At 40.3% G+C, this 27,689-nt stretch overlaps 1 protein-coding gene across 6 annotated transcripts in view; it reads left to right on the top strand.

Annotated features, from left to right (window-relative positions):
- The window catches only part of MTA1 (metastasis associated 1), a 188,204-nt gene that overhangs the window by 148,158 nt on the left and 12,357 nt on the right, over positions 1–27,689 (top strand). For 4 of the 6 annotated variants that reach the window (XM_068253333.1, XM_068253331.1, XM_068253332.1 and 1 more), the window contains one exon: positions 15,784–15,815. The exons of the other annotated variants lie outside the window; for them this stretch is intronic. In XM_068253333.1, coding sequence (XP_068109434.1) covers positions 15,784–15,815 — 32 coding nt within the window. The remainder of the gene's footprint in view (positions 1–15,783; positions 15,816–27,689) is intronic. 6 annotated transcript variants of the gene reach the window in all.

Raw genomic sequence — 27,689 nt, 5'->3', positions numbered from 1 at the left:
TATCATATCATTCATCTTAAATACAAGTTAAAGGGACTCCGAGCTCAGAAAAAAAAGGAAAGTTGTACTCACCAGGGGCTTTTTCCAGCCCAGTGCTGGTCGGGAGGTCCCACGCCAGCGTCCTGGCTCCTCTCCTTCTCCCCACTCCGGAATGGCTGGCAGGCCGCAGCCCGGGCGACACTCTCCCGAGTGTCGGGCTGCTTCTTCCGCATATGACGCGGATTACGTCACACGCCGGCCGCCTCGCGTCATCACGGCGGCCGGCGTGAAAGTACTGCGCATGCGCGAACAAAGCGCGCATGCGCAGTACTTTCACGCCGTGATGACGCGAGGCGGCCGGCGTGTGACGTAATCCGCGTCATATGCGGAAGGAGCAGCCCGACACTCTGCAGAGTGTCGCCCGGGCTGCGGCCTGTCAGCCATTCCGGAGCGGGGAGAAGGAGAGGAGCCAGGACGCCGGCGTGGGACCTCCCGACCAGCACTGGGCTGGAAAAAGCCCCTGGTGAGTACAACTTTCCTTTTTTTTCTGAGCTCGGAGTCCCTTTAAGTACACAAAGAAATTTGTTTAAAAGTATTAAGTCTGAAATTCATTGTTTGTGGAATTACGGACAAAGTTCTCGAATGAGAAATGCCTTAGCGCATGCCATAGATTATTAGTGCAATATGGTTGCAATCTCCACAAAGAAAGCAACCTATATAACTAAGATGCATGGACATCGCCTTATAATGACTCTATACTTGCTGACAGACCTACAAAGCAGTTCATTCTGTTATAGCAGGAACTAAATTCCGCAGTCATCCTGCTTATAAAAACCCTTCCTGGGAAGCTATGGAAGCAAAGTTGGTACAGTGCAATGTTTTTCACAGCTTCTCACACAGGGACCTCGCGCAGTGGATCATATTTTTACCTTACTGCGCTGCTCATCTGAGCTCTTCACAGCACTACACCAGGTTCAGCCACTGATAGCTCCATGTGGCTGTTCTACGCTTCAACGAACTGCTATTATACTAATCTGCCTAGCAAAATAATACATTTGTCTTTATAGTCTTCAGATTTTACTGTTATGAAATATTTAACCTGAATGGGATTTTTTTATGCTAATCAACAGTAATACATTCATTTTGAAAGGAAAACATATTTCTGAAATGTGATTTAAATTAATTTAAAGGAATAAAAACTAGTTGCTCAAGTAGCTACCGCCTTTAGTAGTTGTGCTTATGGCAGCTATTATAGCCTTCTGCCCATGTAACTTGGTCTCTGTCATGTTTACACTCGAACATGGCAGTTTTCGGCATTACCATTTGCATAGCTGTTCAAGCTCAGTCACAATTTTGGGGTATTACAGGTGTAATAATCCTATAATCCTAACATTTGTATAGCGCTTTTCTCCTATCGGACTCAAAGCGCTCAAGAGCTGCAGACACTGGAATGCACTCAAGAGGCCACCCTGCAGTGTTAGGGAGTCTTGCTTTGAACTCCTTACTGAACAGGTACTGACCCTAGCCAGGATTTGAACCCTAGTTGCCTATGTCAAAGGTGGTGCCCTTAACCAGTACACTATCCAGCGTATTCTGGAGTGACAAGTTGAAAACAAGTGCTTGAACTTAAGGAATTGGTGGCTACATTATTCTTCATGGAAGGCGCAATCTTATTCTTCATGGAAGGCACAATCTTCTCCCACAGGTAGGGTTTCTTGCAGACTGAATCAGATTTTTTTTACCCACTAATTCTACATACCATCCATGGCCTGATGCAAAGGCGTATTGCCACAGAATGATGTTGCCACCACCATGCTTCACAGTGGGAATGGTGTATCTATACAGTGTTGGCAATGGCATTTAGATTGATGAACAAAAAAAAGCTCAGTTTTGATCTGATCAGAACAGACAATCTTCATCTGATTTCAAAGCCTTCCATGTACCTTCTGGGAAACTGTAAGAGAAATATGTGAGTCTTATTTCTTGGCAGCTTTCTTTTTTCAATTGACCAAGTTCTTGAGCAACAGCTGTTTTAACCTTTTGAGGACCGCAGTGCTAAACCCCCCTAGTGACCAGGCCATTTTTATTAAAATAGGCCACTGCAGCTTTAAGGCTAAGCTGCAGGGCCGTACAACACAGCACACAAGTGATTCCCCTCCCCTTTTCTCTACACCATCAGAGCTCTCTGTTGGTGGGGTCTGATCGCTCCCCCCTTGTTTATTTTATTTATAATAAATATTATTGTTGCTTTTTTAAAAAAACAACAACCCTGTTTCTTTAAATAACTTCCCTCCCTCCCCACAGCCAGCCAATTTTGGCGATCGGCTGTCATAGGCTGCTGCCTATGAGAGCCGATCGCTCTCTTGTCCCCCAGGGGGACAGCCGTGTGACACGGCTGTCCCCAGCACAGCGCTGCTGCCGATCGCAGCGCTGAACATGGAAATAGACGGCGATCACGCCGTCTAACAGTCTCCCGAGCGGCAATAGCCGCTCGGAGACTGAAGGCAAGGCGGAGCTCTGCCCCCCAAGCAGGCGATGCGCGCGCAGCCTGTGCGCTATCTCCTGCAAAACAGAGCCCCAGGACTTTACGCCAATCGGTGTTAGGCGGTCCTGGGGCTGCCGCCGCGGCCACGCCCGTCGGCGTGACGCGGTCGCAAGATGTTAAGTATAGTCTATCTAATGTTAGCCATTTTAGCCTGTATCTTTTTCACTTTTCATAAATTTGTGTTACTAACCCTGAAATATGAAAGAGTCTATTTCTGGTTATCATCTTAAATAAATAAATAGTAATAATAATTCCAAGGTGATTCAGTGTTCCGTGACAATACAACTTTTTTTTTTATTTGAAAACTTTCAAACATAGAATATTTATGACATACAAAATTATGAAATGTTTAATTCTTTCAAATGTATAGGTCAGGAATCAGATTTAGGAGCATTTATGTCACTGGCTACGTTAACACCGTTGTAGAAAAGGTGAGATTTCCTTGAATCTTATCTCTTAATTGAAAAACATGTCCAGGCAATTCTCGGGTGGATTTATTCTGCTCATCTGAGATTTGTTTCAGACACAATCACCTTACAGCCATTGCTCACCTATTATTAATATGGATGTGCTTACGGTTTTCATCAAAACAGGATGTACTAGCTTGCTTTGTGACAGAAGGGAATGTGGAAACAGAACTACGTGAATGTGTAAGAGGTCAAATAGTTCTTCTAAGCAGTGAGGGACGTCTATCAATATTAAATCACTGCGAGACAGGAAGTTTCTAAGGGACCACATGAAACTTAAAAAGCTTTGCAGAAACTGGATCAGTTGTATCTAAACCATAATTAGACAGATGAAAAATGACCACATCATCAGAAGACCAATATATAAAGCTTTGTATCCCTAAGGGAGAGAACTGAAACTTCATCACAGGTACAGAATGTTCTGAATAAAAGATAAGAAGCTTTCTTTAGCAAAAGCATTGTCAAGGGAAGGCAATGCAGTAGTGGTATTAATATACAAGTAGCAGGACCACCTTCTGGAAATGAACCAAGTCAAATGCTTGATATGCCCTAAGAATTAAGTTGTAATGAGTTTAGAGGGCACCTGGGCTTAACATAATTAAGTAAAACAAGTTATTTTTTTACTTAAAGGCTTTAAAGGAAATCTGAGACGGGGATACAAAATCATTATACATACCTGGGGCTTGAGGCTGATCACTCCCTTGGATCCACTGCTATTCGATCCTTCAGTCTGGGGAGTAATGCGCTTGTGTGCCCCATCGCACTTCCATCGCTCCTGTTGCCAGGAGCGTTCTGTCGCACGAAGGGGGGGAGCAAGCAGCCAGACTGCACATGCTCTGACTGGCTGTGACTGAAGGTTTTTGCTGGCCAAATAGCGGAGGCTTAAAGCAGTGTAGGAGGACGGGTAAGGGAGCAATCAGCCTGAAAGTGGCTGGAGGAAACCCCAGTTATGTATAATTTTTTGTATCCCTCTCATCTCAAGTACACTTTAATGAGCACATGCTTTTGTAGTGGAGAGTGCTTACCAAAATAATGTTTAGAAGCACTGATCTAAGACATATGGTATATCAAAGCTACAGTGAAACGTGGCGCTGGGAATAATTATTTCTTGGAGGTGATGTGTTTTGGAGTTTTATATCTGTACTGAAATGACTACACCCTGATGAAGGAACCATACCAATCTGCTAGACTGTATGGCTGGGTTATTTTGGACAAGGATTCACATATGCCACAGGTCTGCAGGGCCAACTTGTATGGACTGTGCAATCATCTGACCTCATAAAAGTTCAAAATTTACGGAGGAACTTGAAAACTGTGAAAGCCAAACATTTGGTTACATCACAAGATTTCTTTGGAATATTATGAAATCATGCTGGGATAACAGCCCTCATCGTCACTGGAGTTCCAAGTTTAAATCCCACCCATGATACAAATTTTGCACACATTTTGCTGATTTTCCCCATGATTGCATACGGCCGCTGCGTGCTCCAGTTTTTACACATCCCAAAAACCTACTAGTAGTTGGTTGCCCCTAAAATGGTCATAGAATATAGCTGGCTTATTAGTCAGTAAGCTGTATATAAGCTTCTATGGATATGCATGTACCGTAGTTCATAATCAAAAGAGAAATTCCCAGAAGATCCAGTAAACCAAAAAAAAAGTAAAAATAAACTTTGGCTTGCTTGCTTTTGTCTCTGTAAACAATAATAATAATAATTATTTAGTATTTACTGTATATAGCACCAACATCTTTCCCAGTGCTTTACAGAGTATATATAGTCTTGCCACTAACTCTCCCTCAAAGAAGCTCACATCCTAATCCCTACCATAGTCATATGTCCATTGTAATCTAGGGCAAATTTGGGGGGTGCCTATTAACTTATGTGAATGTTTTTGGGATGTGGGAGGAAATGGGAGTGCCTAGAGGAAACCCACACAGAGGAAATACAAACTCCATGCAGATAGTGTACTGTCCAGGGTGATAGAAGACGCATTCTAAAAAAACAAAACACAAAGTCAAATGGAAAGAGTTTTTCCAAGTCCTGATAGGTTCACCAATACTATGTATGGTGCATGATATAGATAGTAAAGATTGTTAGTGTAGAATATTCCATCCAGGATATGGGAAGACTGAAGCCAAAGAATTGTGCTGTGAAGATGATACCCAACAGCAAAATATGTATTAACACACAACTTCAGGTACAAAAAGCTTTATTTCACAGCTTCATAGCCTTCTTCTTATTTTACTGTTGTAAAAGGCTAATAGGATTCATGAGACCCTAACATGCAGGCTTCAGAAATCTTTGCTGTGTTTTATGGATCCTGAATGAACCGCCAGTGAACAGTCGCTTCGAGCAAAGACCCATACATAAGAAATTGGAAGACTCAGACTATTTCTAGATGGATGCTTCAATGTTTGACACCCAATGTGATTGGCAAAAAGAAACCACTTCATAAATCCTTTAGGATATGTTGGCCCATATGCAAATACCTTTTTCTCCTGAGTTTTCTCCTACGATATAATTTTCATCTTCACTTTAAAATAATTTTTTAGCATTTTACAATTAAAAAGATAAGCAGAAGTTGGTGAAAAAATATTATCAAAATTATTTTGAGTATTTTCTTGCATGCTGGTGGCTTAACCACTTGAGGACCACAGTCTTTTCGCCCCTTAAGGACCAGAGCCTTTTTCTCCATTCAGACCACTGCAGCTTTCACGGTTTATTGCTCGGTCATACCACCTACCACCTAAAGGAATTTTACCTCCTTTTCTTGTCACTAATACAGCTTTCTTTTGGTGCTATTTAATTGCTGCTGCGAGTTTTACTTTTCATTATATTCATCAAAAAAGACATGAATTTTGTCAAAAAAATGACTTTTTTAACTTGCTGTGCTGACATTTTTCAAATAAAGTAAAATTTCCTATACATTTGAGCGCGAAAGTTATTCTGCTACATGTCTTTGATAAAAAAAAAAACCATTCAGTGTATATTTATTGGATTGGGTAAAAGTTATAGCGTTTACAAACTATGGTGCCAAAAGTGAATTTTCCCATTTTCAAGCATCTCTGACTTTTCTGCGCACCTGTCAGGTTTCATGAGGGGCTAAAATTCCAGGATAGTACAAATACCCCCCAAATGACCCCATTTTGGAAAGAAGACATCCCAAAGTATTCAGTGAGAGGCATGGTGAGTTCATAGAAGATTTTATTTTTTGTCACAAGTTAGCGGAAAATGACACTTTGTGACAAAAAAAAAAAAGTTTCCATTTCTTCTAACTTGCGACAAAAAAAAATTAAATCTGCCACGGACTCACTATGCTCCTCTCTGAATACCTTGAAGTGTCTACTTTCCAAAATGGGGTCATTTGTGGGGTGTGTTCACTGTCCTGGCATTTTGGGGGGTGCCTAATTGTAAGCACCCCTGTAAAGCCTAAAGATGCTCATTGGACTTTGGCCCCTTAGCGCAGTTAGGCTGCAAAAAAGTGCCACACATGTGGTATTGCCGTACTCAGGAGAAGTAGTATAATGTGTTTTGGGGTGTATTTTTACACATACCCATGCTGGGTGGGAGAAATATCTCCGTAAATGACAATTGTTTTATTTTTTTTACACACAATTGTCTATTTATAGAGATATTTCTCCCACTCAGCATGGGTATGTGGAAAAATACACCCCAAAACACATTATACTACTTCTCCTGAGTACGGCGATACCACATGCGTGGCACTTTTTTGCACCCTAACTGCGCTAAGGGGCCCAAAGTCCAATGAGTACCTTTAGGATTTCACAGGTCATTTTGAGAAATTTCGTTTCAAGACTACTCCTCACGGTTTAGGGCCCCTAAAATGCCAGGACAGTATAGGAACCCCACAAATTACCCCATTTTAGAAAGAAGACACCCCAAGGTATTCCGTTAGGAGGATGGTGAGTTCATAGAAGATTTTTTTTTTGGTCACAAGTTAGCGGAAATTGATTTTAATTGTTTTTTTTTTCACGAAGTGTCATTTTCCGCTAACTTGTGACAAAAAATAAAATCTTCTATGAACTCACCATACTCCTAACGGAATACCTTGGGGTGTCTTCTTTCTAAAATGGGGTCATTTGTGGGGTTCCTATACTGCCCTGGCATTTTAGGGGCCCTAAACCGTGAGGAGTAGTCTTGAAACCAAATGTCGCAAAATGACCTGTGAAATCCTAAAGGTACTCATTGGACTTTGGGCCCCTTAGCGCACTTAGGGTGCAAAAAAGTGCCACACATGTGGTACCGCCGTACTCAGGAGAAGTAGTATAATGTGTTTTGGGGTGTATTTTTACACATATCCATGCTGGGTGGGAGAAATATCTCTGTAAATGACAATTGTTTGATTTTTTTTACACACAATTGTCCATTTACAGAGAGATTTCTCCCACCCAGCATGGGTATGTGTAAAAATACACCCCAAAACACAATATACTACTTCTTCTGAGTACGGCGATACCACATGTGTGACACTTTTTTGCAACCTAGGTGCGCTAAGGGGCCTAACGTACTATTCACAGGTCATTTTGAGGCATTTGGATTCTAGACTACTGCTCACGGTTTAGGGCCCCTAAAATGCCAGGGCAGTATAGGAACCCCACAAGTGACCCCATTTTAGAAAGAAGACACCCCAAGGTATTCTGTTAGGAGTATGGTGAGTTCATAGAAGATTTTTTTTTTGTCACAAGTTAGCGGAAAATGACACTTTGTGAAAAAAAAACCAATACATATCAATTTCCGCTAACTTGTGACAAAAAATAAAATCTTCTATGAACTCATCATACACCTAACAGAATACCTTGGGGTGTCTTCTTTCTAAAATGGGGTCACTTGTGGGGTTCCTATACTGCCCTGGCATTTTAGGGTCCCTAAACCGTGAGGAGTCCTCTTGAACCCAAATGTCTCAAAATGACCTGTGAAATCCTAAAGGTACTCATTGGACTTTGGGCCCCTTAGCACAGTTGGGCTGCAAAAAAGTGTCACACATGTGGTATCGCCGTACTCAGAAGAAGTAGTATAATGTGTTTTGTGGTGTATTTTTACATATAACCATGCTGGGTGGGAGAAATATCTCTGTAAATGACACATTTTTGATTTTTTTTACACACAATTGTCCATTTACAGAGAGATTTCTCCCACCCAGCATGGGTATGTGTAAAAATACACCACAAAACACATTATACTACTTCTCCTGAGTATGGCGATACCACATGTGTGACACTTTTTTGCAGCCTAGGTGCGCTAAGGGGCCCAACGTCCTATTCACAGGTCATTTTGAGGCATTTGTTTTCTAGACTACTCCTCACGGTTTTGGGCCCCTAAAATGCTAGGGCAGTATAGGAACCCCACAAGTGACCCCATTTTAGAAAGAAGACACCCCAAGGTATTCCGTTAGGGGTATGGTGAGTTTATAGAAGATTTTATTTTTTGTTACAAGTTAGTGAAAAATGACACTTTGTGAAAAAAACAATAAAAATCCAATTTCCGCTAACTTTTGACAAAAAATAAAATCTTCTATGAACTCATCATACACCTAACAGAATACCTTGGGGTGTCTTCTTTCTAAAATGGGGTCACTTGTGGGGTTCCTATACTGCCCTGGCATTTTACGGGCCCAAAACTGTGAGTAGTCTGGAAACCAAATTTCTCAAAATGACTGTTCAGGGGTATAAGCATCTGCAAATTTTGATGACAGGTGGTCTATGAGGGGGCAAATTTTGTGGAACCGGTCATAAGCAGGGTGGCCTCTTAGATGACAGGATGTATTGGGCCTGATCTGATGAATAGGAGTGCTAGGGGGGTGACAGGAGGTGATTGATGGGTGTCTCAGGGGGCGGTTAGAGGGGAAAATAGATGCAATCAATGCACTGGGGAGGTGATCGGAAGGGGGTCTGAGGGGGATCTGAGGGTTTGGCCGAGTGATCAGGAGCCCACACGGGGCAAATTAGGGCCTGATCTGATGGGTAGGTGTGCTAGGGGGTGACAGGAGGTGATTGATGGGTGTCTCAAGGTGTGATTAGAGGGGGGAAATAGATGCAAGCAATGCACTAGCGAGGTGATCAGGGCTGGGGTCTGAGGGCGTTCTGAGGTGTGGGTGGGTGATTGGGTGCCCGCAAGGGGCAGATTAGGGTCTAATCTGATGGGTAACAGTGACAGGTGGTGATAGGGGGTGATTGATGGGTAATTAGTGGGTGTTTAGAGGAGAGAAGAGATGTAAACACTGCACTTATTTATTTATTTATTGTATTTATATAGCGCCAACATATTACGCAGCGCTGCACAATAGATAAAAGGGTTAACATACAAGGTAGGACATACAGGAAACTCACAACAAAACAAGATCATGCAAATGATTTGATAATAGTGTCATAGGTCAAAATAGAGACTGTTCTAGTCCACAAGAGGGGTGATTGTCAGTAAGATTGCATAATCAAGCTGGAAACACTAAGGGAGATGGCCCTGCCAGAGGCTTATCTGATGTCGGATCTGCGGGCGATCTATTGGTGTGGGTGGGTGATCAGATTGCCCGCAAGGGGCAGGTTAGGGGCTGATTGATGGGTGGCAGTGACAGGGGGTGATTGATGGGTGGCAGTGACAGGGGGTGATTGATGGGTGATTGATGGGTGATTGACAGGTGATCAGTGGGTTATTACAGGGAATAACAGATGTAAATATTGCACTGGCGAATTGATAAGGGGGGGGTCTAAGGGCAATCTGAGCGTGTGGGCGGGTGATTGGGTGCCCGCAAAGGGCAGATTAGGGTCTAATCTGATGGGTAACAGTGACAGGTGGTGATAGGGGGTGATTGATGGGTAATTAGTGGGTGTTTAGAGGAGAGAAGAGATGTAAACACTGCACTTGGGAGGTGATCTGATGTCGGATCTGCGGGCGATCTATTGGTGTGGGTGGGTGATCAGATTGCCCGCAAGGGGCAGGTTAGGGGCTGATTGATGGGTGGCAGTGACAGGGGGTGATTGATGGGTGGCAGTGACAGGGGGTGATTGATGGGTGGCAGTAACAGGGGGTGATTGATGGGTGGCAGTGACAGGGGGTGATTGATGGGTGATCAGTGGGTTATTACAGGGGAGAACAGATGTAAATATTGCACTGGCGAATTGATAAGGGGGGGTCTGAGGGCAATCTGAGCGTGTGGGCGGGTGATTGGGTGCCCGCAAGGGGCAGATTAGGGTCTAATCTGATGGGTACCAGTGACAGGTGGTGATAGGGGGTGATTGATGGGTAATTAGTGGGTGTTTAGAGGAGAGAAGAGATGTAAACACTGCACTTGGGAGGTGATCTGATGTCGGATCTGCGGGCGATCTATTGGTGTCGGTAAGTGATCAGATTGCCCGCAAGGAGCAGGTTAGGGGCTGATTGATGGGTGGCAGTGACAGGGGGTGATTGATGGGTGACAGTGACAGGGGGTGATTGATGGGTGATTGATAGGTGATTGACAGGTGATCAGTGGGTTATTACAGGGAAGCACAGATGTAAATATTGCACTGGCGAATTGATAAGGGGGAGGGGGGGGGTCTGAGGGCAATCTGAGCGTGTGGGCGGGTGATTGGGTGCCCGCAAGGGGCAGATTAGGGTCTAATCTGATGGGTAACAGTGACAGGTGGTGATAGGGGGTGATTGATGGGTAATTAGTGGGTGTTTAGAGGAGAGAAGAGATGTAAACACTGCACTTGGGAGGTGATCTGATGTCGGATCTGCGGGCGATCTATTGGCGTGGGTGGGTGATCAGATTGCCCGCAAGGGGCAGGTTAGGGGCTGATTGATGGGTGCAGTGACAGGGGGTGATTGACGGGTGATTGACAGGTGATTGACAGGTGATCAGGGGGGATAGATGCATACATTACACGGGGGGGTCTGGGGGGGGGGGTCTGGGGAGAATCTGAGGGGTGGGGGGTGATCAGGAGGGAGTAGGGGGCAGATTAGGGACTAAAAAAAAAATAGCGTTGACAGATAGTGACAGGGAGTGATTGATGTGTGATTAGGGGGGTGACTGGGTGCAAACAGTGGTCTGGGGGGTGGGCAGGGGGGGGTCTGAGGGGTTCTGTGGGCGATCAGGTGGCAGGGGGGGGAAATCAGTGTGCTTGGGTGCAAACTAGGGTGGCTGCAGCCTGCCCTGGTGGTCCCTCGGACACTGGGACCACCAGGGCAGGAGGCAGCCAGTATAATAGGCTTTGTATACATTACAAAGCCTATTATACCACGTTCATGCGGCGATCCGGGTGCTAGTAACCCGCCGGCGCTTCCGAACGGCCGGCGGGTTACAGCGAACGGGGGCGGAGCCAGTCCCCGGCGGCTGATTGCGTCACGAATGACGCGATCGCCGCATAGCAACACCCGCAGCCGCCCCCGCCGATGGGCGTATTGCGGTCGTTTGGGCCCGGACTTTGCCGCCGCCCATCGGCTGGGGGCGGTCGGGAAGTGGTTAAAAGTCATTTTATGAAAAAGTGTGAAAATATCACCGAGGAGAAACTCAGGAGGAAAAGTGAATTGCATATGGGCCATTATGTTGAATCCTAAGAGAGAAGTTTTAAATTACATAGCTCGGTTTGGGTGAATTCATTGTGCGCTAAATTTATAAATAATTTTTAATCTTCGATTTAAAATTTCTTTCCAGCACTTTTCAACTAAAAAAGTACCAAAAAGTAGGTGAAAAGGTATTATCAAAATTATTTGGAGTATTTTCTTGCTTTGTGGTGGCTTAGAAGGCATTTTATTGACAAATCAAATTGATTCGATTCAATTTGATTTGATTCATTGATTTGATTCAATCTGACATGTCCAATTTATGATTAGATTTAATTCGATTCAAATTGAATCAAATTATGAATTGGACATGTCAGATTGAATCAACTCAAATCAATGAATCAAATCAAATTGAATCGAATCTGACAAAGAATCATATAGTGTAGATGGGACTGATTCTCCCAGCAGCTTATGACTCTTCACGAACGAGTCTCTGGTTGCCTAGCAACAATGTAAACACATATTCAGCAGCTCAGCAGAGCTCAGCCGTTAAGGGCTATAACAGCGATTCCTGCTAGAAGTGGGTTATACCACTGAAAACTACTTAGGCAGGAGTTATGTTTGTGAAAAGAAAGTAAAAAAAAACAACACCCCTAACAAATAGATTAGCCTCCCAGTCGTCATCTGTCACTATTTACATTACATGTTGTATTGATGAAACCATTCATTTTAAAAAAAACTTTTTACACTATTTTAGAAGGATGTTTAATAGTTTATGCATAAACCACTTTTTATTTTTTTCCTCATTCGCGAAAGAACCCCTTTAATGTAATTTGAATTCTTTTGTTGGAAAACAGCAAGTGCCACATTTCCCAATAGGAAAAATAGACAATAAATTTTTTTGCAATGCACCCAGCAGTATCTTCACTGGGACCTCCACTACTTTCTTAAAGAGACACTGAAGCGAGAATAATTCTCGCTTCAGAGCTCATAGTTAGCAGGGGCACGTGTGCCCCTGCTAAAACGCCACTATCCCGCGGATAAACGGGGGTCCCTTCACCCCCCATCGCCACCTCTCCCCCGCCCCTCTCAGTGAAGGAAGACTGAGAGGGGCGAGGGAGAGGCGGAGATACACGCTGACAGACGCGCGTGGGGTAGGGCTGCGGCGGTTAGCCCTGCCCCAATGCGGAAGCGCTCCCCCGCTGCACGGAGGGGGATTTGAGGGTGAAAGGACCCCCGTTAAGCCATGGGATAGCAGCGTTTTAGGAGGGGCACACATGCCCCTGCTATCTATGAGGTCTGAAGCGAGATTTATTCTCACTTCAGACTATCTTTAAATGATCTAAAACATATCTGCAAATGTGTCCACTTATCCTTAATAACTTTTCAGCTGCCAGAAACCAAAAGTGTAGTAAAAATAGGTTGTCCAAAATTTACTTAGTTTGATATTACAATTCTTAATTGCTTTATACTGCTTTGTCAAGCGCTGAGTGCTTAAAACATATTTTGTAGATAAGCTAATAAAACCTCTCATAGGTGAAAAGTTAATTGAGAGCCACTTACATTTTTATAACTATTTTTTCTTTTTTAACCATTTTAATTTATAATCGTTTTGGAGAAATATAATGTCAACAAAAGAAAATCCACATATCAGTGAAGATCATACAGGCAAAAGTTCTGTTTTATATTAGAATGAATAGATAACTTTAATTAAACTTGTGCCCTCACTTAATAGGAAATGTAGTAAACAAAGTACAAAATGAATAAGGGAAAAAATAGTGTTCCAAAGATCCTTCTGTGATACTACAATGGTTAAATAAATGATACAGGGAGGGCAATATAATAGGCAACATATATTTAGTGGGTTTGTTGCTAAAGCCTTTACATGAAATTTTACCCAATAGCATTATATACTCTATCCCCACTTTATACCAGCATGTACTTTTGGGAGCCTCCTTAGAAAGATTCTGGTGTTAAAACAGAAAGCTATTTTTCTATTGTAACTGATTCAGCATTTATGTTTGACAAGGCCTAACATTAAAGAGGCACCGTAACAACATATAGTAGAATGTAATACACTGTTCATGATACCCAATTTTACGTTAATTATTCTGGTTTCAGCATCAGAAACACTTACTATATTTATACCTTGATGCATATTGATTTGTAACCCCGCCCTCCCAGTGATAATGCCACAAAGCCTTTTTCCAGAGCACTCTGGGAGACCAGTGTTTGTTTCTGCTCACTTTGGAACACACAACAAACAAACATACCGTAGTGATGCGCCTTGCCAGCTTTAAAGATGTCACCACCCATGATACATTTAAGAAAGCAAATCAGATACATTTAAGAAAGCAGGAAGATATTACAGTGGGAAAACCCTGCCCATTATAAATATTTTATAACTGACTATTCTAAAAAATAAGCAGTTTTATTTATTAAGTTATATTCACTAAAGTTGTTGTTTAATGGTAGAGGTTGGATTAGTCTTGCAAGGCGAGCTGCTTCTTCTTTGGATGGGGTGTGTTTCAAGAGACTTAAAATAGGCACAGAGGAAAAAATGAAAATAAAAAAAAAGTAGAATGGGAAGAAAAACAAAGAAAATTAAGAGAGGGAGGTTTTTTTTTTGTTAGGATCATTGTATGCTTTGTTACGTTGTTTGGTGTGTAGCTCTAGACAGTCACAGGGTTTTTATACATGCCATATGTAGACCCAATTCATCTCGAGATGTGAGAATTCTCTCTTATAGCGCATTTATAGTGAAGTTAATCTTTAAGGATGATTTTCACAAAGAAGCATCATGAACAATTCTCTCTGTAACATGGAAAGATGAGAACATTCTGTTATTTCCACATTTTTTCCACCCATAAAAGACAAAAAATCAGGCATGTTTACCATCAGTCAATGTTATGGGTAGTTTGTGCTTAATGATGTTAAAAAAGTAACAATGCTATCAATGTGATATATGCTGGCCCCCTTTGTTTATATGACTTAAGTTCTGTTTTAGTGTTAGTATACTTATGTACTTGAAATGGGGCTCTGATCAACAATGCAGCATCCTTGCATTACTGATTTTAGCTCTGTGTTAAAATACAAACATGTCACAGCCATTGTTTACATTACAAAAAATGAGTAAATATCTGGTCCGTTCCGTATTTGGTGTTTAATGAAGTGCTTACAATATCTGCAGAGTGTAGAGAGAGAGACAGTGTACAACTGTAAAATCAGTGGGAACAGTTTAAAGCACAACTTTAAGCTGGAAAAATAAAGAGTTTAACTTACCTGCGGCTTCTACCAGCCTCCCGCAGACGTCCTGTGCCCGCACCGGGACAAAACGATCCTCCAGTTCCTGCCGTGGCTTGCATCCGGATATTGTTGCAACTTTAATGTCACGGGCCACTGCACCTGCGCAGACCTAGCCACACAAGTCCTCGCTCCTGCTCGCGTTGCAGGGAGTGTCCTGTGCAGGTGCAGTATGTGTGCTGCATCAATGCAGGATGCGCGCGGCCAAGGCGGAAGTGAGCTGCATCAGGGACCGGAGAATCATTTTGTCCTGGTGCGGGTACAGAACGTCAGCGGGGCGCAGTGGAATCCCCAGGTAAGTGAAACTTTTTTTTTTTCAGCTTACAGTTGTCCTTTAAAAGCACATTCTTCAAACAGAAAATGGCACAGTTGAGCTAGTTTGCTATGTTTTCATAGAGTAACCAAGTTTATTGTATATACTGGATGTGACTTGCTATCTTCTTAAAAAGTGGATAAATTGAATAATGTACGTATATTGTGTTGCTGAGCACACTCCCATTTTTAGACATTTTTAGGCATACCCACATATAAATACATTAACATTTTTATGTATTGCCCACCTGGTGCTAAGCCCAACCTTTTGTTGAGCCCAGTGTGAGTGACAACTGAGGTTGGCATTGAATTCTAGAATAGCAAGGTTAGGCTTAGCCCTGGGTTGGAAAGTAGTGGAAGCTGTCTTGTTTAGTGTATGGTTTGTGTTCTGGCCATACACGGTCGGTTTGGTGCAAAACAGTTAATTGACAGTGACACACAGTTCCTGAATTTTGGAAGTATAGTTTGGTCACCCTTTGTGACCTCACAAGTTTCCTGTAAAAAGGAAGCATAGCTTACTGAAGATCCATATTTCATTATTTTTTTTACACGTTATTGCTTTGACAGTGTGTTTGAATAGTATATGCAGAAATCACTAGATTTTTCTCATGTACTTTTTATTTTTATGATACAGATACAGTGTCTTACCAGATCTATTCTCTTTCATGTTTGTTAGGTATTCCTAACCACGGACAAACCAGACAAATGGTAAGAGAATGTTTCATTAAAGCAAACAAAAAAATGCTGATCGAAAAAAAGTAGCTCTTTTTAAAAACAAAAAAATTAAATACTTTTTACTAAAATGTGTTATATAGCTGTGTGTACATGTAAGTGGAACTCTAGCTAAAACTTTTTTCCTGTTTAATTTTTGGATAGACTGGAGAAGGGTAGAGCAATATTCACTTTTTATGGCCTGTTTCCCTTTTGGTGAGAATTCACTCATTTCCTTCTATGAGTGACATCACAGGAAGTGACCCTAATCTTCCTTTCATGGACACAGCAGTAATGTAATAAAGAGTCGAACCCTTCTTCCTTCTAAGATTTTTTTCCATCTGTGTACCATTCCTATTGGGGAAACACCCACTCTATCCAAAGCTAAATATACACGTTTCTGTTGGAGTTCCACGTTTAATCTGACATGCAAGCCTGTACTATAATCATTTGCATCATTTAATTTTTTTTAACAAATAGTGCCCATTTGCATAATGATATCCTGGAGGTCTTTATAATGTAGTTTATATCTTTGCTTTCTCTGAAATACTTGAAAGGGCTAGTTGAAAGTGATATTGTGTGGAGCTTTTATAAGTACATGGGTTTCTTATTTTAACCAAGGATTAATTACGCCAATGTAAAATATCCCATTTTCTCAGATCAGCCATTTTGTTTGAATTACATGAAGCGATTTGAAAGAAAGCAATTAATGCACAAATATTAGGAATCCTAGAGTCTAGGGAGATAGGGTAGCAGACAGTGACACTGTGGTCTTTAATTCAGTTTGTTTTTAAGCTGCATACATTTGCATAAAATGAACGATTTCTATCAACTTGGAATTTGTTTCATCTCATAGACCTTCCATAGTCTTTACTTTATTCAGAAAGATTCACTTACAATTGTGATCTTAAACTCAATAACATCTTTTAATACAAAAAAGCCCAACTCCAAATATAATATGGAATACCCAGGCAGCTCATGGTGACGCAGAAACACTAGAAAGCTATGAAGGGCTAAAAAAAGACCAACAAGCCGTCTATTAAATAGCAATGCTATATCAGTAAGCTAAGCTATTTTTTTTATCTTGTTACTTTTTGTATACGTCTGGTAGAATTTCTTATACTTTCGGTTACAACAAAAAAGCAGGTAATTTTCACCAACAGGGACAGAGATAGCACCAACTAAAACTTTTTTGGTAGATTTGGGAATACTAAAGCTGGGTACATACGGTACAATTTTCCGTCAGATCGACCAGATTATTTCCGAAAGGTCAGATGAGACTCCAATCGATTTTGCGATTGATTTTGGGTAGTTATCAATGCATTATTGATCAGGAACAATTTGGATGTCTACACACGATGCAACTTCTTATCAGATCACTGGTCGACCTGATGGAAAATTGTACCGTGTGTTCATTCACATTTAGAATTTCACAGAATTTTTACTGCTATCACATACAACCAGGGCTATATTACAACAGTGAAAGTCCCGTGAACAAGAAGTGTGTGTGTATATATATAAATATAACTATATATATATAACATATATATATATATATATATATATATATATATATATATATATATATATATATATATATATATATATGTATATATACACACATATATACTATAGCAAGAAAAAGTATGTGAACCCTTTGGAATTATATGGATTTCTGCATAAACTGGTCATAAAATGTGATCTGATCTTCATCTAAGTCACGACAATAGACAATCACAGTCTGCTTTAACTAATACCACACAAATAATTACGTTTCCATGTTTTTATTGAACACAATGTAAACATTCACAGTGCAGGTGGAAAAAGTATGTGAACCCTTGAATTTATTAACTGGTTAAACCTCCTTTGGCAGCAATAACTTCAACCAAACATTTCCTGTAGTTGCAGATCAGACATGCACAATGTTCAGGAGTAATTCTTGACCATTCCTCTTTACATAACTGTTTCAGTTCAGCAATATTCTTGAGATGTCTGGTGTAAATTGCTTTCTTGAGGTCATGCCACAGGCATCTCAATTGGGTTGAGTTCAGGACTCTGACTGGGCCACTCCAGAAGGAGTATTTTCCTCTGTTTCAGCCATTCTGTTGTTGATTTACTTATATGCTTTGGGGCATTGTCCTGCTGCAACACGAATCTTCTTCTGAGCTTCTGCTGGTGGACAGATGGCCTTAAGTTCTATTGCAAAATGTCTTGATAAACTTTTAAATTCATTTTTCCTTTGATAATAGCAATCCGTCCAGGACCTGATGTAGCAAAGCAGCCCCAAACCATGATGCCTCCACCACCATACTTCACAGTTGGGATGAGGTTTTGATGTTGGTGTGCTGTGCCTCTTTTTCTCAGCACATAGCGTTGTGTGTTTCTTCCAAACAACTGGTTTCATCTGTCTACAGAATATTTTGCCAGTACTGCTGTGGAACATTTTGGTGCTATTTTGCAAACTTTTTTTTGTAATTTAAATTTTTGTTGAGAAGTCAAAGCTTGTAACAGTACAAAAATGCTCAGTGTAAAATATCATATCAAATATACAAAAAAAAAACCAGTACAAAATATCTTAATAGACCTCAAAAACCATAATTTGTTAAACACACCGGGCCCAAATCCAGGGCATCATACGAGAACACATTTTCAGTTACAAATCGGATATACTTTTTCCACCTGCACTGTGAATGTTTACATGATGTGTTCAATAAAAACATGGAAACATTTAATTATTTCTGTGGTATTAGTGTAAGCAGACTGTGATTGTCTATTATTGTGACTTAGATGAAGATCAGATCACATTTTATGACCAATTTGTGCAGAAATCCATATAATTCCAAAGGGTTCACATACTTTTTCTTGCCACTGTGTATATATATATATATATATATATATATATATATATATATATATATATATATATATATATATATATATATATATAATTTATATAGAATTTAAGTTGGATCATAATTATGCACGTGTTAGGCCTGGTTCACATTAGCGTTCGCTGTCCGTATCCGCCTGATCGGATCCGGACCGTATACTGTACAAACGGAATGTACGTTCCACATAGCAATGCAAAGTCTATGCGGACGTTCACATGCGTACGTTCCGTACAGAACGGAGCCGGATCGGATCCGGACTCCGGACACTTTTCCAACATGTGCTATTTTTCGGGTCCGGATCATCCAGCCCACGCACCCCGACCGGAGCCTTGCTGCACCATCAGGATATAGAAACCAATGGGGAACGGAAAGCACAGAACACACTGGCTATCAAAACCGGACGTTCTACCCCACTTCCTATGCGTATTTTAGCGGCCATTTCGGATGGGGACATATGGGCCCAGCATTCCTGGAGTGGAGCAGCAGTGACTTTGTGCTGGAGCTGTTGGCAGTATGTTGGACGTGGAGGTGAGGCCCTAAACAGCGGAGGACCTGATTGTACAGGTTCACCTTCTGCTGACCTCCCACACCCCAACAATTTTAATAGTTTTTTTCGCTATTTTTACCACACGGATCCGGATGGCAGCCTGATTCATGCCTGATGCAAATGGACCGGATCGGATCCGGATCGGAACCGTACAGTTCCGATCCGGATCCAGTCCAGATCCCATCCGGATCCGGTCCGTTTGCATCCCAGAATGCAAGTGTGAACGGGGCCTTACAGAATTTAGAGGTTGCAACTATTTTCAGTGGTAAATTGCTAAAGTTGTACAAATTGCAAATTCATGCCACAATGCTACAAAGCAATTGCTGGCATGATCTGTTTTTTTTTTTTTTTTTTTTTGCTCTGCATGAATGTAAAGAAAAAGAAACAGTCAAGAACATTAAGATTGCAGCTTCTAAATGGGAAAATGCTGAGATAGAAATAAAAGTCCAACATTTATGGAGACAGCTAACAGAGTATAATAGAGGATAGAGATTTTTTTCAGTCTAGTTTTCATCCCCATGGTTTTTCACCATTTTTTTTTTATATTTGTGACTTATTATATTTGTGACTTATATAATATTTTTAGGTCGCATTCACAGTGCCACGTTGCGGAGCTGCGTTATAAAGTCTTATAATGCAGCTTACCGCACTGCAATGGCAATCCTATGGGCCGTTCACAGTGTGACATTAAAGTCGTGTTGAAAAATGTTGCGTTGTGGTAACTCACTGCTTGCAATGCGTTACCTGTAAATGCAGACACGTTGCGACTTTAACGTCGCATTAAAACGCAACGTCCCACTGTGAATGCGACCCACGTTAGTTTTTAAGTTAATCAGTCATCCATTCAAAATGTAAATGTGGTAAAAGCTACTTTCCTTAAATTTGTACACAAAACTTCCTGCTGGACGGCCAAGCACCTCTGAGTAGACTTGGTTTAGAAGTTTCTGAAGAGGCATTACAGAAATTTTTAAACTGAATTTATACCTCAGTTTGTAGGTTTGTAGAAATAGGAGAGAGAAACATTGACCTACTTAGAGGAAAAAAAAGCTGTAATGACATTATAATGTTTTCCAACACTTATTTCATTCAAAATGTGGAAAAGAGGTTATTGTGCCTTGGAAGTGCTGGTAGTACATTGCACCTGACTACTCCTTTCTGAACCATAACAAGTTTTACGAATATTAGTATGGCGGACATTTAGCTAGAGAGTTTGCACCATTTAAGAAATGTGAAGAGTAGCTCATTTAGAGTAAAGTTTTTATCTTATTTCTTGTATCACACCAATGCTTGTAAGTTTAGCACAATATTTTTGATCCATTGCCAACCTCCATATATGTAAGGCAACTCTCTTAATTGGTTGTCTTGTTCACATGTTGTGACGTAAACAGAAATTATGAAATTCCACAGTGATGCACTCTGCCAGCAGGAAAGATGTTGCCAACTGTGATGAACTGATAAATTAAGAGTGTAAAGATCTTCCAGCATGAACAATCACCATTTTAATTTATAAATTACCAAACATCGATCCACTTGGCATGTTGGGAGCAAGAAATCCCAGGCACATTCTCACCAAAGTGATAGAAACAGACAGAAAATTTGATATCTGCTTGGCCAGTAACTCAGAGAGTTTATTTACGGAAGAGAGGGAAAAAATATGCATCCATTACACATCTTTCTTGAGGATCTAGATCTTTTATCAGATATGTGCTCTGGAATTTCTAAGGGCTTTGGGAACTTATTTTTTAAAAATAATTGTAGTAGGTTTTATTTGTTTGTTTGTCTTTTACAAATTTTTATTTTACATCAGAAGCAGTACAATTTTAAAAAATTACAGAACGCAAACTGCATCTGATCTCCACTTTATATAATTGCAAAACAATTTCATATTAACGTACCTATGAATTATTTAATAAATAATTACACTTTCAATTGACGCATTTTGTTCCACTTTAATGCACACCAAACTTGTTGCTTTTGGTCGTAGATGATAATTATTATTCTAAAATATCTAATCATAGTTTTTTTTTAAGTTTTTGTTTATTTAAAGTGCTTCTCTCATCCTTTCCCATGTGTACCCAGAGGGCTACTTATGACAGGTTTCCACATTTCTGCTACTTTATAAAGCTAACCTATAAGATTAACTAAATGCAAGCAGGCTGTAATACAAGTTAATTTTAGAGGTTTTCATTTTTTTCAGATTAGTTAAAGGTGTGCTAGAAAAAAAATCTGGCTTAGATTTGAATCTTGTGTTTCTGCCTTTGTGCCTTCTAATGGCATACTGGTATTTCTCTTTCTGTAACAATTCTGTGTAAACTCCAAGTGGCAGGAAAGCAGCAGCTAGGTCTTGATAAAACCTCAATAAGATATCTGGGAGGTTGCTGTCTGCAAAGGAGGCTGAATCTATTGTAAAAACATTATTGGGCGTGATTCAACTCACTTTTTTCCTGAGTTTTCTACCACCAGCAAGCAAGAAAATACTCTAGAGTACTTTTATAACCTACTTTTTGTTTTTTTTTTCAATTGCAGAGTGCTGAAAAGTTATTTTACACATGAGATGAAAAATTATCTACTAAGAGAAAAAGTAAATTGGATTGGGCCATTGTGTGTTTGGCAATTAAAAGACGGCTTTATAAGAAAAAGCATAATGGGAGGCTAGGTCATCATACCAGTAGGGTTGGGTTTTGGAACCAGAAGATCATATACAAAAAACACTTGAGAAAATATTGTTGTAAGAATAAGAGTTTTTTTTAAACACCTTTATACACACTAAAGTGTTATATGCTGTAGAAGAGAAGTGATATTTTAATTAGCAATAATCGTGCTGTGGCAAACCTCAGATGCCAATTTAATTACTTTACTCAAAACATTGAGGTCGTTGAAGAATTCACATCACTGACAATCTAGACAATAGTGGAAATGTATAATGATTCTTTTTTCTAATTAGGTTTAACACTATTTTTTTAAAATTGTTTTTCATTTTTTTATATTATAAACAGATACATATGATTTCTATGGAGCACTATCTGCTGTTTGGTTGACAATTATGTACACACACTAGGTTTTCATCCCTTAAGAACAATTGTTCAAGATCACTTTAGGTTACAATCTTGTAAGAATATAACTAGACATTAGCAAAAATCCTTTTTAGGGATCCGCCAAGTTAGATAATACTTTGCTGTTATAGCAGTTTTTATTGTGAATTACAGCAGGAAGCCTGCCTGTCATCTGTGTTGGTTGTATGAAGCTGGTTGGGGATATTCTACAAATGTTAGAATATATATAGAATATTCCCCACCAGCTTCATATAAGCAACACTGTACAGACATGGCAAGTGATCTGTTACCCAAAACAATTATGGGATTGTTGTGGGCCTCATTTTCCTTGTTTCTTCCACATTTGTATGTAGCTTAAGTTCCATGTATATAAATAGCATAGGTTCAAGAAAGACTGCTGCTATGGCGATGGACAATCTGACTTAGGGTGCGTACACCCATCCAATTTTCACCGGCCAATAATTGGCCATTTTACCACTTCCATGCAGTATGAGAGCTTTCCTAGTCATAGCATCCTGTTCATAGTATACAAAATATTATAAGGTGCCCGGTGGTAACATTGGCCAATGATTGGCCAAACTAAATAGGATGTGTATATGCACCCTTAGTTTTCAGTCACCAAGTCTGGAGACTTTGCTTTTGTAATATTAGTTTTTGTAATGCAAAATGTACGTGTACTTCAACAGCAATGTGTTACTATAGATAAGACAAAATGGGAAAATTCTTGATTGAGTAAATTCAGATGAAATAAAATAAGACCTTTCAATTGTTTGGCTCAAATGATCTTTTTTTTTGTGTTTTTTTTTGAAGTGGGAAATTCAAATCTTTTTATTGTATCGAGTGTCACCTTACATGTGACAGGTTTTTTTATTGCAATGTTCCTGTAGAACAATTTTTTGGACTTATTGTGTGTGTAACAATATTAAAGGGAAGGTTCAAGCAAAATAAAAAAATTAGTTTTACTTACCTGGGGCTTCTACGAGCCCCAGGCAGCCATCCTGTGCCCTCGTAGTCACTCACTGCTGCTCCAGTCCCCCGCTGGCAGCTTGCCGACCTCGGAGGTCGGCGGGCCACATTGCGTACATTTTTACGCATTCTCGCTACTGCAGGAACATTAACACATACATTTTTACGTGTTACTGGTTCAATGTTTACGCATTGTAATATATAGTAGCAAATATATCGGCGCCAAGGGACAATGGAACCGCCGCTGAGAAGAACAATGTCCAAAAGTTCAGAAGTCAGGCATACATCAAAGGTCAGCGCAGGTTTAGAAAGTAATTGTATGTAGGGAATGGTAAATTCTTCACCACAATATATCAAATGCTCAGAGGTAGGTATCCGCCAAACATCAAAACTAGAAAAGGCTTACCAGCTCCCAACAACCCACATTATAAGGTTGTGAAATGGCTCATGTCACAGATGACGTCCAGGGAACATCAGACGTCGTGAAGATCCAGTGGACATCCGTGTGGAGGTAAAGTTTCAGGAATTTATATAGGAAAACAAAAACGGCACCATTGTCTATTGATCTTCGATTGACCATTACATGCGCGCTAATCTTCTGGGGTTCCCTGTTTATGGGCCCCGTATGTGAGTTATCGTTTTTATGTCTACTGCCTTTTAAAGAAATTTTATCTAAATAAACGGGTTACGCTTAGATATTGCCGTTTTTGTTTTCCTATATAAATTCCTGAAACTTTACCTCCACACGGATGTCCACTGGATCTTCACGACGTCTGATGTTCCCTGGACGTCATCTGTGACATGAGCCATTTCACAACCTTATAATGTGGGTTGTTGGGAGCTGGTAAGCCTTTTCTAGTTTTGATGTTTGGCGGATACCTACCTCTGAGCATTTGATATATTGTGGTGAAGAATTTACCATTCCCTACATACAATTACTTTCTAAACCTGCGCTGACCTTTGATGAATGTTTACGCATTGAACCAGTAATGCGTAAAAATGTATGTGTTAATGTTCCTGCACAAGCGGGAATGCGTAAAAATGTACGCAATGCGTCCCGCCGACCTCCTAGGTCGGCAAGCTGCCAGCGGGGGACTGGAGCAGCAATGAGTAACTACGAGGGCACAGGATGGCTGCAGGGGGCTGGTAGAAGCCCCAGGTAAGTAAAACTCATTTTTTTTATTTTGCTTGGACATTCCCTTTAATACGTCTTTGCATTATTTATTGGATTATGTATAAATAGATCTTTAAAAAGGAAAATCAATTAAATATGAAGTATGACAAATGAGAGACATGTCACATTATAATGCTAAGTATAAGCGACAGCAACATAGGAAGTAGAACATTTACGGCATGTTCATTCTGGGACAAGTGCATGTATGTGTACATATGTATTTTACATTTTACAGTTTTTGCCATAATACCTCCTTTAAATTCTAATTTTAAATCTGTACTCCTAGACTATTTTTAACAGCTTAATACTCCTCAAAATAGTTCCCAAATCCTTTCTTCATCTCAATCTATATTTCAGCTGAAAACTTTGCTCTATTTTCAAAGATCAAATCGAATACATTAGAAGTAGTTTCTATGCAGCCTGGCCTTTCCCTGCAGATCCCTGACATCATCGCTGCTTTAGTTGGTTTCTGGAAAAAAAAAAAAAGCTGTCATATTTTTTTCTCCAAGTTCCGCCTTCCTATCCATCTCTTTGATCCCTGCCATCTCATTCTTCCTAGCTCTTCTTTCTTCACGTCTGGTTTAATTGGTGTCTCTATTCATTTACATGGGCATTTTTCCTTCCTCACTCCAAAATATCACTCATTACACTCCAGGAATTGCCTCTTGATCCTGCAACACTCCCTAACTACTTATTTGGCTTCTGCTCTAATTTGCTATTTTAAATTCTCTCTTCTTTAGTCATCTAAACACTCATACTTTTTTAGTTTTCCGTTTACCTTAGTGGAAGGATTTTCAGAGTTCTAGCCTTGCATATCACCTCCTCTCCTTTGTGTCAGAGCACTGGAAGGCTAAAACTCGGCCAAAAATGGTTGCCTATATTTGGCCACAGGGGGTTAGTTGTTAGGTATGGGTTATAAATTGGGAGGGTTATTAGTTGCTGGGAAGAGTTATTAGTTGCCCAGGGGGGAGGGTTATTAGTTGCGGTTGGGTTTATTAGTTGCCTGAAGGAAGGGTTATTAGTTGCCCATGGGGGAGGTTATTAGTTGCGGTTGGGGGTTATTAGTTGCCAGGGAGAGTTATTAGTTGCCCAGGGGGGAGGTTATTAGTTGCCCTGGGGGAGGTTATTAGTTCCCGGGGGCAGGGTTATTAGTTGCCCAGGGGAGAGGATTCTATGTGAGAGTAGGGAGATGTTAAGTCATATATTAAGCAAATATTACCGATATTTCACTATATCGTATATTAGGCAAGTATTGCCGATATTTCACTATATCTGTCAGGTTGTAGAATATCTGTAAATGTACTGATATTCTACTACCGCAATTGTTTCTTTATTTAACACCGCGCCTAAAGTAGTGTGCAGCGTTTTCAAATCTATCTGGTTTCAGACAGCATATTATCTCACTCACCTTCCAGTATCACCTTTAAGATGGCCTAACATAATTCATTTTTTTTTTACAATTATTTTTTATTTATCTTTTATAAACACAATTTATTATATTGAAACCCAGAATCTATTTTTGGAGGGTTTGAGCAAATTGAATAATATATGGTGGATTTGTTTTCTTTCTCAAACAATACTAAGCATCAAGAAAATTGAATTTTAAAATCAACGACGAAAAAATTGTATGGTGAGATTCTGGCTACACTAACCACTATTCCATTTTTTGTCACTTTCTTAAACTCAGTATGGCCAAAACTGAAATTGACAATTGGACATCTGTCCATCACGTTCCACCAGAGACATAAAAATCACTGTTGATCCAGTAAGAAGGCAAAAAACTTCCCAGTTGATCCAGGAAGAAGGCAAAAAAAAACCAAAAAAAAACTTGGTCCAATTAGCCTTAAAGGGAGTCTGTAATGACTTTAAAAATAAGAAAAACAGATACTCACCAAAGGAAAGGGAAGGCTCTGGGTCCTACAGAGCCTTCCCATTTTCCTAGTTCCCTCGCAGGCTCCTCCGTTTGAATCTTAAGCCGCGGTAGACTTTGGCTGTCTTCTGAAGCGCTCAGGCTCCTGAAGATCAGCGGCTCTGGTACTGCGCACTTGTGAGTGCTCGAGAGAGGGCGCTTGCGCATGTGTAATACAGAGCGGCCAGTTTTCCAAAGGCTGCTGCAGCCAGCCCAACCGGGATGAGAGAAGTCCACGACCTTAAAATAGAAAAATTCCTTCCCGAGTCTAGGTGGCAGATAAATCCCTGGATCAACTCTTCCTGCAATTACCCAGTTATTATAGCCATGGATGCCCTTCAATGCAAGAAAAGCATTGAAAGTCTTCTTTTCGCCTTATGAATAAGCTTCAGTGTCTGACATAAATAACTTTAATAATAAACCAACATGTCTACACAATTAAATACTAATTTTCAGTTGTCGCAAAATTTATGTTCATTTTATGCATATGTATGCAGCAAAGTGTTTGCATCAATTATTAGCAATCATTGACCATCTCTGCTTTCAACATTTCACGTGTAGCCTTCAGCCCAAGTTTCTGTATTCAAGTGGGTACATCTTATGTGCTCTGGGACATCTTCGAAGAATCGTTTGTCCGAAGAATCACATCCTTAGTGGCCAACTTTACTTTTCAAAACAAGTTATGATCTTTAGAGAGGAAGAAAACTATATAAACTAAGTTACTTTTGTAAACAACATACTTCCTGAATTTACAGATTTGTATGTATGTACAAATGCTTTCTATAGTGAAATACTGTAGAAATACTGTAGAAAGCATTTCTACACACATACAGATCTGTAGATTCAGGGAGTATGTTGTTTTCCAGGGTACCTAACGAACATCAGTTCTTATAAAGGGGCATTTACTTTAAAAAGGTAAAATGTTGAACATTTAAAGTTAGAACATTTTTCAAGTTTCTACTGCAGTCAGTGTGTGCATGGATGCTAGTCTCTTTTCTTGGCATAATTTAGAGTCATAGAGTGGGCGTGTTATGGAGTGGCACACCTTACTGTAGGTTTTGGGTGCATAACCTGGGTACTAAGCAATAACCATAGTAGTAGCAAAAATCCAAAAAGTGGTTAGCACACCTGGCTTTTCAGAAGCTGAAGCGTTCTTTATTTATTAATGTATGTGTCAAACAGCACGAATGACAATTGATTCCGGGCCACGCAGGGTCCACTTCTTCAGATAAATGCATACATATAACAAGAAAGGGACCCTGCGTGGCCCCAAAAACAACTGTCATTCATGGTGTTTGACACATGCAATGTTTATACTGTAGTTTATTATA

The sequence above is a fragment of the Hyperolius riggenbachi genome, chromosome 9 (assembly GCF_040937935.1).
Source record: "Hyperolius riggenbachi isolate aHypRig1 chromosome 9, aHypRig1.pri, whole genome shotgun sequence".
Lineage (NCBI taxonomy): Eukaryota > Metazoa > Chordata > Amphibia > Anura > Hyperoliidae > Hyperolius > Hyperolius riggenbachi.
The sequence above is the reverse complement of the archived record's forward strand: the minus strand, read 5'-3'. Positions and strand labels throughout refer to the sequence as shown.